Here is a 14,626-nt window from a genome sequence, read left to right on the forward strand (position 1 = left end):
GGGACAGTGGTAACATTTCTAGGGGGTGATTTCACAACATGTATGGAAAGTCTTAAAAATTATGAAAGGAATGAAAAAAAATATTTTAAAAGCTGAAACCCTTTGATTCCAGCATCCTATCTTTAAGACTTCATTTACAAACCATTATTATGGATTTGGACAAAGATTCAGCTAAAATGATGATTATTCACATACGGTATAAGAGACTGAAAAAAGGAAGAAAGAGAGAGACTTAGCAATGAGAATTAATGAAAATGTTTTGTTTGCATGATTAAAAAATAATTTTAAAAACCCAATTGCTAGAATAAATGGGATACCAAAAATTGGGTATAGTGCTGACATCTTCCTAAACCCAAAGCTAGGAATCTATGAATTGTTCTGAACAAGTCTGCACATGGGGCACATTAAATGCTTTAAACTTACCAAGTTCCTGAGAGTATCCTGTTTTTTTCTCTAATAAACAAGCAATCCTTTTTGTAGATAACCCATAAATTCTGAAGTCGTATCGAACTCCTGGCCTAAAAGCATCTAGGGAAAAAAAGTCAACAGATTTTTAATAACAGAATGACGTTTCCTAATTCTGAAAAGAAAAAGAATGAAAAGGCATGGCACGTTGGCTCACGCCTGAAATCCCAGCACTTTGGGAGGCCGAGGCAGGCGGATCACTTGAGGCCAGGAGTTGGAGACCAGCCTGGCCAACATGGTGAAATCCTCTCTCTACTAAAAACAGAAAAATTAGCCAGATGTAATGGCGGGCACCTGTAATCCCAGCTACCGGGGAGGCTGAGGAAGGAGACTCACTTGAACCCAAGAGGCAGAGGTTGCAGTGAGCTGAGATCAAGCCACTGCACTCCAGCCTGGGTAACACAGCAACAGTCTGTCCCCCACCACACCCCCAAAAAAAGAATGAAAAATAAATTTGTGCTCCCCTAATAATTGGCTTTCAGGAATTTTGTATTTCATCCCCACCATATTCCCTCCTTCCATGAAGCCTTGGAGTCCTCCATGTTGCAAACACCTGGCCCCACTGTCTTGTCTCCAGCAAAGCCTGCAGGGACTGGCCCCTGCAGTGTTCTTTGAAGCAAGAGTTCTCAACCATGCCTGTATCCATGTGCATACAACTGGGTGCAGAATCAGACCAGACATAGAAAACCAAGCCCTTCTTTGGCTCCAAATCCCCCACCAGTTATTTATCTTCCCTCTTCCCATTAAAGCCAATAGTCTTGAAAGCTTTGCTTCCACTTCCTCATTTCCCCATTACACCTGTACATCTGCAATCTCCTTCCACAACCCACCATACCACTGAAATTGGCAGAAACTTGATCACCCTCTGAACAGGGACATTTCCCACACCTTTCCCTGAGCCCAGTAGATGGCGCCACCCACCCCTCCAGCTCAAGCCACACAAACCGGCACTCCTCTGACTGCTAAACTAGCAATCTTCACATTACAAATCCAATGTGGGAGGTAAGAGAATAAGTTCTACATGTTCTATTGAAACTGAAGTTGATGATCGATTCTCATCAACTATATGTCCTAAACATCTTCCAAATGCATGCAAGTATCTGCTTTTGTAAAAGCTCTCTGGACAACTGTTATAATAATGTCCTTCTGCCATTCAAGACTATGCACTAATTTAAAGAAACAAGTTTATGAAAATCAATTCCCACCTCATGTGCAGATATTCTCTGCAAAAGTAGATTTAAAGGTCAAGTTTTAGAACATATTCGTGTAACATCTGAACTCCTAACACCCATGCTGGATCTGTTGTTTCAAAATTACTAGCTTAGCACAGTCAAAGTCTGTGAAGTAGTCCAGAAATCCCACTTGAACTTTCTTCAAGGTGAATATAGCAATGCGATGATATGGAAGGTTCTTCTTACCTGTGCTAATGACTGTGCTTGTGGTATTGGGACCTACATTCTTCCACTGGAAATCACCGAGCACATCCTGGGTATGGTCACACCAGTCCACAACATAGCCTATAACATCTCCAGGTTGGGGTTTCCAAGACAGAGAGAATCCACCCTCTGTGCCTGCAATTCTTTCTTCCTCAACCTCTTCTGTATATAAACAAATAGAGCAATGCTCCAGATTTAATTAACTGTAAATTGTTTTAAGTGTGTAAGGTAGAAAGTAAATACATACATGCACTGTATCTAGTAGGTAACAGACCTCCACTTCAATAGTTACAGGTGCTTGGGTGGGGGGTGTTTTCATGGGTGAGTTCTTGTCTCTTACTTCCCAGCGAATATTCACACCTGCGCTTCAGATGCCCATCATGTTGACCTTCTGAAGCCCAACCAGACTTCAGCACCTAGGACAGGGGTCAGCAAACTACCACCAGGAGGATGATTCCAGCCTCTGAGGGTTGTTTTCATATGACCCTTGAGCTAAGAATGGTTCTAAGACATTTTAAGGGTTGTAAAAATAAAAATAAACCAACAAAGAAGGCATATAATAAAATATGTAATGGAGACTATATGACCTGCAAAAATGTTTGCTATCTGCCCCTTTACCACAAAATTTTTTGATCCTTAATCTAGAATCTGGTATTGGGTACTGGATCTGCTTCAAAAAATACCTGTTGAATGAATAACTAATGCAGGCTAATTCTCCCACAATAACATCAGTTGCTCCTGAACTAAATACTGCTTCTGAGATGTGTTACAGGTAGGAATTGAGTAGAAGACAAAAAAGAAGAAAATATTCAGGTATATAAAAAGTTGGGTTATATAAAGATATGCACACAGTTTATGACTAATACTGCTATGTCAATATATTTTATATGTTAAAGTAGGTTTCCTGATGTCTGACAATTGGAAAAAGGGTAACATGGCCTCAGGGGACTACCAGTTCTACTGAGTTCCAACAGGGATATACCTTAACCTTGAGGCATGAGAATTTCTCCTCTTTCCACAGACTTACACTAAGAACTGGTTTATTGTTTGTCTGTAATTCACATTTAACTGGGCATCCTGTATTTTACCTGGCAATCCTAATTACAACTGAATAGTGGTGTGAAAACCACTGATTCATTTTTATAGGGCATCAAAATATCATCCAGCTAGGGGCACCCAAAGGAATGTGTAGCCCTAGGTATAAGCTAAAAGCCCATGAGGGCTTTATAGATCCCATCCACATGGCTTCCCTGCCTTCCTCCATCAAGCAGACAAATGCCCCTCACATATTAAGGCCGACATTTTTCACTTGACTTATTGATACTTAGTAAAATTTAACTCCAAACCCAGGGTTGAAACTCTTAGAAAGCTGCTTCTTTAAATTGAAAATTGTTTTGAGAGATGGAGGTAGATCAAAGAGTAGGGGAATCTTTTTGTCAGTCATTCACACCCTAGTGTGAACTGGCTTAACCTTACTGGTTTTCTCATAGTACATGAGTGACTTTATACATGCTGGTGATGTAGAAACAAGAAACACTTTAAGGATAGCTAGCTGGAGCCTCTCACCAGAAGGTCTAGGCATCTGAAGGCAGGGCATGGGGATGGAGGGTATGGTAGGAGACCCCAAAATACATAATTGCTCTCAGCAGTGTTGCTTTGAACTGGTCTCTCCCTTCCTCAGAAGAGGCCAGTACCAGCTCCCCGCGGCTGAATGAAATGCCCCCTTTTCCTGTTCGGATCCTAATGAAGTCAGAATATAACTTCTTTCTCTAATATAGTCCTTCAGAAAGCAGAGGTTACACTAAACAACTCCTAAAGCAATTTAGGTTGGTTTTTCTTCTATGGCACAATATAGTTTCTTTTCCTCATGTGATATATACTGGGTAGTTCTTTTAAGAACATAAAAATAAAACAAAACAACAACATCCTCTAATCCAACTCAACCCAAATTTAAGCTGAACTTGAATAAATACATATTATAGAACCTACAAGGGTCTGGAAATTTTAATAGCAGGAACTGAAGGGTAATATTATTGCAAGGTTCATGAATGATCCCAGGATGCCACTTGCCAACTACATTATGTATGCCCATGTGTGTATCATCTCATAGCATGTAACTGTGGGGTTGACTCTTTTTATGGCTAAGAAGGAAATTAATATCACTATTGATTTGGCATGTAAGGGCATTCCACCTCGTTTGCTCTTTCATAGGCAAGAGATTAGCCAGTTATTATCTTTTATTCTACAAAGTTGGCAGAGCCTGTGGTGAAAGTTGATGCCAGTTCTGATGATCTCTGGAAATGTTCATGGACTCTTTCCAGGTGCAAAGACTGACAACACTTTTTACAAAATAGTAAATGCAATTCCTATTTCACAAGCCACAGAGATCATAAATAGTAACTCCAACTCTCAGTGGTGACTGTTTGTTAGGGTTGCATTTACTTGAATAAATTTGAGATAATTTCCCATGTATGTTGAAGAATCCCCTGGACAGAAACGTCCTGAGACATGGCTGAAGTCTCCTTCTCCCCACACTGAGGGGACTGTCCCACTGAAACATGTTGACACACCTGGCCCAAAAGAAAATGACTGTTTGGTGACTAGACATTTTGTCTTCCTAAGTTATTGTTTTCTCAATTTATCCATCACTACTTAATAACGTCATCAACATTTTCCTAGAGAATAAAAACAAAAGAAAATGAAAAACAAACTCACTGTTTTCGGGGTCTGCAGAGATGACTATTACAGAAGCAGGAGAAGCACCCACACTGTTGTTGGCTGTGACGCAGATTTGGTAGGAACACCTGTCAAGGATTAGTTTTGTGCTGTTGGCTGGCGCCGGAATGGAATGGAGCTCTGACCTGGATGGTTTGTCTAGGTTTTCTACAACTACATTATAGAACAGGATCTTTCCATTGGCATGCAGTTTTGATAATGGCTGAAAAAAATATTGATAAACATTTTTAAATGGGTTTTAATTGAAAGGAATTTGTACAACTCCTTTTTCATCTTTTCTGTCCCTCAACTCCTTTATATACGCACACACCAGAAAATTCAAACAGCTTAATAGAGAAAATAACTCTCTCAACCAAGTCTGAAATCAGACATTCAAATCTAACTGAAGGTGAGTAGAGAAGAGGATCATTTGGAGATAAGAGCCTCAAGAGCATTATGTGCCCTGAGAAGAGTGCTCAGGTCAGAATCACAAGGAATAGACTCTCTAACCTGGTGGAAAAAAGAATGTGAGGGGTAGTCAAGGGCAGAAAAGCAATGAGTACAAAAAGCACCACCCTGGGACCCTGCAGGAGGAGCCTGGGTACTGGCCTCATTCCACCTCCAGCCATGTTGTCCCCATGCAGCTGTACAGGGATTAGCTGCTCTCCATACCCAGAGCCCTCCTCTGGAAGATCCTCAGTTTGCAGAGAAATTCTTGCCCACACAGTCCCAAGCCCACTTCTGGGGTCTGTTCCTCAGGCCTCCCCTCCCCTAGCATGTGTACCACCAGCCCTGAGAGTGGGCTTGGAGTGGCTATCTGCTTGGGGTGTGGACAGAACCCGGACATGCAGACTGGCATGCCCACACGTCTGTGCACAGAGATTCTTGTGGAGTGTGCCAAACTAAAGGTGAAAAAAAAGTGGGGTAGGTTGAGACCAGAGCCAACTCTCCCAGGATCACCATGTTTCAGTGTGAAACTGACGCATCACAGAGTTCAGAATACAAACCTGGCCTTCCAGGTTGTCATGAAGGTGTATTAGGCAAGATAGAAGGATAAAATTTATTTTATATTACAATTTTTAAGCTTGATTTATAATTTTTAAATATAAATAGTATGACTATTTAAATATGTGTAACTTTTAACTATCATATGTGGTTGTTTACTTACATCTTTGCCCTGGGCCCTGCAAAAGTCAAGCCTGGCCTGAGTTGAAGTTGCAGAGAAGGTTCTACCAATCAGAACTGGCTGTCAGTTGCATGAGCTGTCAAAGGAGTGGAGTGGGATTCCTCTACTAGGTAAGACATTCTATTGGATGAATGTGAAGATCCCTCCCAGTTGGGACACTGAACCAATCCACAGTTCTCCAGAGGAAGACACATTTGTTTCCACAAATGTGGCTTTTGGAAACAATAAGGCTTTTGGAATCTGCACATCTTACCTTCCAGAATAAGGTCACAGTATGATTTCCTGGCTCCAAGTTCACAATTCTCCAGACATCAGGGGCCTCTGAGGGAGCTGAAATTAACCAAAGAAAAGTTCTTGAGTCACAATATGTATGTAAAGCAATATGCTCAACCTTTTTCTAGGATGGTCAAGGACATGACAATTACCTGTCCAACCTGAGGCTTGCCTCTCCCCTTTTCACTCTCTATGACTTCTACCCACTGGTCCACAGCCACACTGCTCACTCCTCACTAGGTGCACACAGTACAGTGCTTTATAAAAAGGTCAGCTGCCTCTGAAAGCCTTTATAAACATCAAGCCATACAACTACCAAAGAAGTTTGGAATAATTTGTCCATTAGACCAATTCCAGATGAGTTAGGTAAATTTCCCCCTTTTTTGACTTTCTAGGCAGCAGACCTTTGCTACTTCCTTGCCCCATCTGTCATGGATAGAGACACAGTGATGGGGAACCCACTAGGGGCAGGATGCGTTCTTCCTCACGTTTCATGATAGCCACGGCTGGCCCGCTCACTGGAGTGCTGGTCTCCCTCCACTGGGCAGGCCTCATCCCACTCCTCCTCCCAGCACCTTGCCTGCGCCTGGGTCACCTGCTTGCTGTGGACACTTGAGGCACCTGCAGCACCCAGCATTTCTTCTACTGTGGCTCTCACCATGCTGCTTTAGAATAGTGTGCTTCCTTGTCTCTCTGTCAATAAACCATAGGATCCCTGGGGTCAAGGGTTTTGAAACTCTAGCATCTGCCTCAGGGCCTGGCACTTCGTGAAAGCTCTACAAACTGTTTGAAAGAATAAAAACCAAACTTCAAAGGAACTCAGAAAACAACCTGCTTCAATGTCCCAATCTTTTCTTGTCTCCATCCCTCACTCAGAAATCTTTGTAGATGGATTGACTGATTGATTTTGCATCTAAATCTGCATTTGCTCAATCAACTTATCATAAGGAAAGGTCTTTAAATCCAAGCCAACTCTGGGTACCTATGTATTAAACCATTTAGGGGATCTCTTTTACACATAATAATAGCTAATATTTATAGAGGGGTTACTAGATGCCAGCCCGGTTCCAAATGTTTTGCATATATTAACTCATTTAATCCTCATAACAATTCTATGGGGCAGGTATGATTATTTACCCCATTCTCTAGATAAGGAAACTAAGACCCAGAGAGTAACTTAATTTCTCAAATCACCCAGGTGAAAGTAAAAGTGAAGCCAAGATTTGAACTCAAGGTAGTTAGGGTCTGGTCATTCCATTATTCATCTTTAGAAAATGGATGGTCAATTGAAGGCTCAGCTTGCATGACAAGTTCAACAAAATTCTCATTTAAAAAAAATCTCAGCAATGGAAACATAATGAAATCAATGCAATTTATTTTAAAATCTTAAAAAGGCACACATTTTAATCATTGATTGATAAAAATATTATGAAAGTCCTATTAAGATTAGTACGTCTTTTCGTTTGTAAATTGTTTTGTTGGATTTATGTAATACTCTGTATTCCACATAGAATCAAATTTTCTACTGATACAATTTTGTCATGGTATGAACTTCACAAGAATAGTACAACAAGAAGTAGTCAAAAGAGAATTTAAAACATTCATAAGCCACAAGAAATATCAGGCTTTAACTGCTGAAGATATAGATGACCCAATTATAGCACATCCATGGAGACAAACAAGAAAGGGACTCACAGGTATTGATGTCATTCTGCAACTGAGTCCTAACAGCATATCTCATTTTTAAATCCAGACTTAAAAAACATCTTTATCTCTCTACTCAATCACATTTTGTGAACGTGCTGCTTCAGCTTTCTGAATTTGAAAATACAACTATAGCATGTCTCATATGACTTCTATTTTTAATGTTTACTTTGAAACTTCCCTTTAATTCTTAAAGATAGCTTGAATATTTTAGCATAGCCCCTAATAAAAATAACTGAATTAAATTCAAGTATCTAATTAAGAGAGTTAGTAGCATTGCTACAAACCTAAATAACTTTTGTGATAACAAAAATCAATTTAAATACAAGATGTGATATAGAGTTGTTAGTTTAATAATCTAATGGTTTAATAGTCCAGATACCATTTTAGAGTAATGATATAAAATCCAAATTACTTATCAGTAGGTTCCTTAACTTTACGTGAATTATTTTTCTTCCAACTCTTCCAACTTTTCTTCCAACTCTCAGTTTGCCAAATCACAAACTTTATTTTAATCAGAGAAAAACATCCTTTTTGAAAGGTGCAAATCAGTATTTACTAAATGTTTACCAGTCTACTATCATTGATAGGGTTTACTATATTTCAAAATATATATCCCAGTGCTGTCAAATTTTTGAGAAATTGTGATTTCATTAGAGTTGGTTATGAAAACATAAATTCAAAGTCCATCACCTGAGTGCTACTTTAACCTCCAGACTTCTTTGTGCATGCTATTATGTTCTTGAAAGTAATTTAGCATATTTCCATATAACTCATTCATGTGAAACCATAGTCAAATACTTCATCATTCAGTAGTTAATAATCAAATTTAGTGACTCATATCCCTCCCTATTACATTTTACTTTCCTTTGAAATACTTTTAAAAATACTTCCTAGAAACTCTCTCTTTTTATAATTTTATTTTAGAGTCAGGGAGTACATGTGCATGTTTGTTACACTGGTATATTGTGCAATGCTGAGGTTTGGAATATGAATGATCCCATCACCCAAACAGTGGGCATAGAACCCAACAGTTAGTTTTTCAACCCTTGCCCCCTCCCTTCCTTCCCCTTCTAGCAGTCCCCAGTGTCTACTGTTTCTATCTTTATTTTCATGAATACCCAATGTTTAGTTCCCACTTAAAAGTGAGAACATGCAGTATTGGATTTTCTGTTCCTGCATTAATTCGCTTAGGATAATGGCCTCCAGCTACATCCATGTTGCTGGGAGGAACGTTATTTCATTATTTATTCCAGGGTGTATATGTACCATATTTTCTTCATCCAATCCGCCATTGATGGGCACCTAGGTAGATTCCATGTCTTTGCTATGGTGAATAGTGCTGTGATGAACATATGCGTGTTGGTAGAATGATTTATTTTCCTTTGAATATATACCCAGTAATGGGATTGCTGGGTGGAACAGTAGCTCTGTTTTGAGAAATCTCCAAACTGCTTTTTACGAAGGTTGAACTAATTTATATTCCCTCCAACAGTGTATAAGTGTTCCCCTTTCCCTGCAGCTTCCCCAGAATCTGTTGCTTTTTGACTTTTTAGTAATAGCCATTTTGACTTGTGTCCTCATTAGAAAAGGCAATAGATGCACAGAGAAGCTCAAGAGAATACCCTGTGAGCAGACATAGAAGATGACCATCTACTAGCCAAAGAGAGTGGCCTCTGAGAAACAACCTCAGCCAACAGCTTGATGTCAGATTTCTAGCCTCCATAATTATGAGACACTAAATTTCTCTTGTTAAAGTCCTTCAGTCTGTGGTACTGTGTTATTAAAGCCCTAGAAAACTGTTACAACCTATTAGTACACATGGAATATATTCCCTGCATCATGGTTGAAATGAAACCAGCGTTTTATTATGTCAGGCTCCACTTGCATTTGAGATCTGAAGCACTGTGGAAAATGGCCTCCCTTAAGAAATATTATGAAGACGTGAAGAAGGCTCCTGCCCTGATGGGGTTACAGGGATGAGTTCTGTGAGATGACACATTGCAAACAAATGAGTACAGTAGCTTAATCTTCCCCCTTTTTGTGTAACACCTCCTTCTGTGCAAAAACGTTCTTGTAAGAACATTGGCTTTCAATACTTACAGAAGGTCTAGCAGGACAGTGGTGCTGACTGCTACAGAAGCTACCTGGGGTAGCTAAAGAATAAAAACAGTAACAACATGCAAAGATTTTTAAAAATAGCCTTTCTGATTGGTGTGAGATGGTGTCTCTTGTGATTTTGATATGACTTTTTCTGATGATTGGTGATGTTGAGCATTTTTTAATGTATTTTGGCTGCTTGTATGTCTTCAGAACTCTCTGTTCATGTCCTTCACCCATTTTTTTTTTTTTTTTTTTTTTTTGAGATGGAGTCTCACTCTGTCGCCCAGGCTGGAGTGCAGTGGCACGACCTCTGCTCACTGCAAGCTCTGCCTCCTGGGTTCATGCCATTCTTCCACCTCAGCCTCTTGAGTAGCTGGGACTATAGGCAGCCACCACCACGCCTGGCTAATTTTTTTCTATTTTTAGTAGAGACGGGGTTTCACCATGTTAGCCAGGATGGTCTCAATCTCCTGAACTCGTGATCCTCCTGCCTTGGCCTCCCAAAGTGCTGGGATTACAGGCATGAGCCACTGCGCCTGGCCCTTTTGCCCACTTTTTAATGGGGTTGTTTGCTTTCTGCTTGTTGAATTGTTTAAGTTCCTTATAGATGCTGGATATTAGGTGTTTGTCAGGTGCATAGTTTACAAATAGTTTCTCACATTCTGTAGGTTGTTGCTTACTCTTTTGATAGTATCTTTTGTGGTTCAGTAGCTCTTTAGTTTAATTAGGTCTGACTTGTCAATTTTTGTTTTTGTTGCAATTTCTTTTGAAGACTTAGTCATAAATTATTTCCCAAGGCCAATGTCCAGAATGGTGTTTCCTAGGTTTTCTTCTAGGATTCCTATAGTTTGAGGTCTTACATTTAAATCTGTAATTCATCTCGAGTTAATTTTTTCTACATGGTGAAAGGTACAGGTCTAGCTTCATTCTTCCACACATAGCTAGCCAGCTATCCCAGCACCATCTATTATATTAGGAGTCCTTTCCCCATTGCTTATTTTTGTTGACTTTGTAGAAGATCAGATGGCTGTAGGTGTGTAGTTTTGTTTTTGGGTTCTCTATTCTGCTTCATTGGTCTATGTGACTGTTTTTGTACTGGTACCATGATGTTTTGGTTACTGTACTCTTGTAGTATAGTTTGAACTGGGGTAATGTGCTGCCTATTGCTTTGTCCTTTTTGCTTAGAAATGCTTTGTCTATATAGGCTCTTTTTTGTTTCCATATCAATTTTTTGAATAGTTTTTTTCTATTTCTGTGAAAAATAACATTGATAGTTTGATAGAAATAGCATTGAATCTATAAATTGCTTTGGGGAGTCGGTGATTTTAATGATATTGATTCTTCCAATCTGTGAGCACGGAATATTTTTCTATTTCTTTGTGTCATCTATGATTTCTTTCAGCAGTGTTTTCTAGTTCTCCTTGTAGAGATCTTTCACCTCCTTGGTTAAATGTATTACTAGGTATTTTTGTGTATGTGAGTATCGAAAGTAGGATTGCGTTCTTGACTTGGGTCTCAGCTTGAATCTTATTGGTGTATAGAAATACTACTGATTTTTGTACATCGATCTTGTATCCTGAAACTTTGCTGACTTTTTTTTTTAATCAGATCTAGGAGCTTTTATGCAGAGACTATGGGGTTTTCTAGGTATACAATCATATCACCTGCAAACAAAGATAGTTTGACTTCTGACTTCCTCTTTTTCTATTTGGATGCTTTTTATTTCTTTCTCTTGTCTGATTGCTCTGGCTAGGACTTCCAATATTATATTGAATAGGAGTGGTGAGAGTGGACATCCTTGTCTTATTCCAGTTCTCAAGTGGAATGCTTCCAGCTTCTGCCCACTTAGTATGATGTTGGCTGTGGATTTGTCATAGATCTAGGCTCTTATTTTGAGGTATGTTCCTTCAACATGTAGTTTGTTGAGAGTTTTTAACATGAATGGATATTGAATTTCATCAAAAGCTTTTTCTGCATATATTGAGATGATTGTGTGGTTTTTGTTTTTAGCTCGGTTTATGTGATGAATCACATTTAGTGATTTGCGTAGGCTGACACAACCTTGCATCCCAGGGATAAAGCTTACTTGATTGTGGTGGCTTAGCTTTTTAATGTGCTGCTGGATCTGGATTGCTAGTATTTTGTTGAGGATTTTTGCATCTATGTTCATCAAGGATATTGACCTGAAGTTTTCTCTTTTTGTTGTGTCTCTCTGCCAGGTTTTAGTGTCAGAATGATGCTGGCCTCACAGAATGAGTTAGGGAGGAGTCCCCCAACTCAGTTTTTTTGGAATAGTTTCTGTAGGAATGGTACCAGCTCTTTATACCTCTGACAGAATTTGGCTGTGAATGCATCTGGTCCTGGGCTTTCTCTGGTTCCTAGGCTTTTTGTTACTGATTCAGTTTCAGATCCCACTATTGGTCTGTCCAGGGATTCAATTTCTTCCTGGTTCAATCTTGAGAGGCTGTATGTTTCCAGGCTGTATGTTTTCTAGTTTGTGTCCAAAAAGGTGCTCACAGTAATCTCTGAGAGTTTTTATATTTCTATGGGGTCAAGTGGTAATGTCCTCTAACATTTCTGATTGTGTTTATTTGGATCTTCTTTTATTCTTTATTAGTCTAGGTCATGATCTATGAAACTTATTCTTCTTAATAACTCCTGGATTGATTGATCTTTTGTATAGTTTTTTGCATCTCAATTTCCTTCAGTTCAGTTCTAATTTTGGTTATTTCTTGTCTTCTGACAGCTTTGTTGTTGGTTTGCTCGTTTCTCTACTTCTTTGAGGTGTGATGTTGGGTTGTTAATTTGAGATCTTTGTCACCCAGGCTGGAGTGTAGTGATGCAATCTCAGCTCACTGCAACCTCCACCTCCCGGGTTCCAGCAATTCTCCTGCCTCAGCCTCCCGAGTAGCTGGGACTACAGGCACGTGCCACCACGCCTGGCTAATTTTTGTATTTTTTAGTAGAGATGGGGTTTCACCATATTGGCCAAGCTAGTCTCAAACTCCTGACCTCGTGATCTTCCCACGTTGGCCTCCCAAAGTGCTGGGATTACAGGCGTGAGCTACCGCACCCAGCCAAAACTTTACTCTTAACGTGGCTTTGCTGTGTCTCAGAGATCCTGGTATATTGTTATCTTTCTTCTCATTAATTTCAAATAATTTCTTAATTTCTGCCTTAATTTCATTGTTTACCCAAAAGTCTTTCAGCAGCAGGTTAATTTCCATGTAATCGGGTGGTTTTGAGTAATTTTCTTCGTACTCATTTCTATTTTTATTGTGCTGTTGCCTGAGAGTGTGTTGGTATTATTTTGGGTTTTTTTTTTAATTTGCTGAGGATTGTTTTATGTCTAATTGTGTAGTCAGTTTTAGAGTATATGCCATGTGCAGATGAGAATAATGTATATTTGTTTTGGGGTGGAGAGTTCTGTAAGCCCATTTGGTCAAGTGTCAAGTTGAGGTCCTTACTATCTTTGTTAGTTTTCTGCCTTGATAATTCATGTAATACTGTCAGCAAAATGTTGAATTCTCCCACTATTATTATGTGGTTATCTAAGTCTCTTTGTAAGTCTCTAAGAACTTACTTTATGAATCTGTGTGCTCCTGTGTTAGGTGCATATATATTTAGGATAGTTAAGTCTTCTTGTTGAATTGAACTCTTTACCATTAAGTAATGCCCTTCTTTGTCTTTTCTGATCATTATTGGTTTAAAATAAATTTTGACAGAAATTGGAATACCAATCCCTGCTTTTTTCTGTTTTGTTTGGTTGGTAGATTTTTCTGTATCCCTTTACTTTGAACCTATGGGTGTCACTGCATGTGATATAGGTCTCCTGTAGACAGCATACAGTTGGATCTTGCTTCTCTCTCCAACTTGCCACTCTGTGCCTTTTAATTGGGGCATGTAACCTGTGCGCATTCAAGTTTAATACTGGTATGTGTGGGTTTGATCCTGTCATTGTCTTGTTAGCTGGTTATTATGCAGATTTGATTGCGTGGTTGCTTTATACTGTCAATGGTCTATTACTTAAGTCTGTTTTTGTGGTGGTTGGTAATGGACTTCCTTTTTCATATTTGGCACTTCCTTAAGGATCTCTTCTAAGGCAGGTCTAATGGTAGTGAATTCCCTTAGCATTTGCTTGTCTGAAAAGGATCTTATTTCTCATTCACTTATGAAGCTTAGTTTGGTGAGATATGAAATTCTTGGTTGGGATTTCTTTTAAGAATGTTCAGTACAGGCCCCAATCTCTTTTGGCTTGTAGCATTTCTGATAAAAAGTCCACTGTTAGCGTGATGGGGTTCCCATTGTAGGTGACCCGCCCTGTCTCCCTAGCTGCCTTTAACATTTTTTCTTTCATTTCAACCTTGAAGAATCTGATGACTATGTCTTGGAGACATGGTGTCTTTGGGATGGTCATCTTGTATAGTACCTCACAGGAGTTCTCTGCATTTCCTGAATTTGAATGTTGTCCTCTCCAGTGAGGCTGGGGAAATTTTTGTGAATAATATCCTCAAATATGTTTTCCAAGTTGCTTGCCTTCTCTGCCTCTCTTTCAAGAACACCAATGAGTGGCTGAGTTGTTCTCTTTACATAATAATTTTTCTTTATTTTTTTCTTTATTTTTGTTATATTGAGTTATATTGAAGAACTGGTCTTTGAGCTGAGACTCTTTCCTCAGCTTGCATTTGTATTATGAAATTCTTGAAATGAATTATTCAGCTCTATCAGATCAGTTTGATTCTTT

At 39.2% G+C, this 14,626-nt stretch overlaps 1 protein-coding gene across 2 annotated transcripts in view; it reads right to left on the minus strand.

Annotated features, from left to right (window-relative positions):
- The window catches only part of OSMR (oncostatin M receptor), an 89,309-nt gene that overhangs the window by 11,970 nt on the left and 62,713 nt on the right, over nucleotides 1-14,626 (minus strand). For both annotated transcript variants that reach the window (XM_034960149.3, XM_024928756.4), the window contains exons 10-13: nucleotides 6,056-6,132; nucleotides 4,617-4,839; nucleotides 1,884-2,063; nucleotides 424-528 (exon numbers count right to left, since the gene is read on the minus strand). In XM_034960149.3, coding sequence (XP_034816040.1) covers nucleotides 424-528; nucleotides 1,884-2,063; nucleotides 4,617-4,839; nucleotides 6,056-6,132 — 585 coding nt within the window. The remainder of the gene's footprint in view (nucleotides 1-423; nucleotides 529-1,883; nucleotides 2,064-4,616; nucleotides 4,840-6,055; nucleotides 6,133-14,626) is intronic.

The sequence above is a fragment of the Pan paniscus genome, chromosome 4 (assembly GCF_029289425.2).
Source record: "Pan paniscus chromosome 4, NHGRI_mPanPan1-v2.0_pri, whole genome shotgun sequence".
NCBI classification, from domain to species: domain Eukaryota; kingdom Metazoa; phylum Chordata; class Mammalia; order Primates; family Hominidae; genus Pan; species Pan paniscus.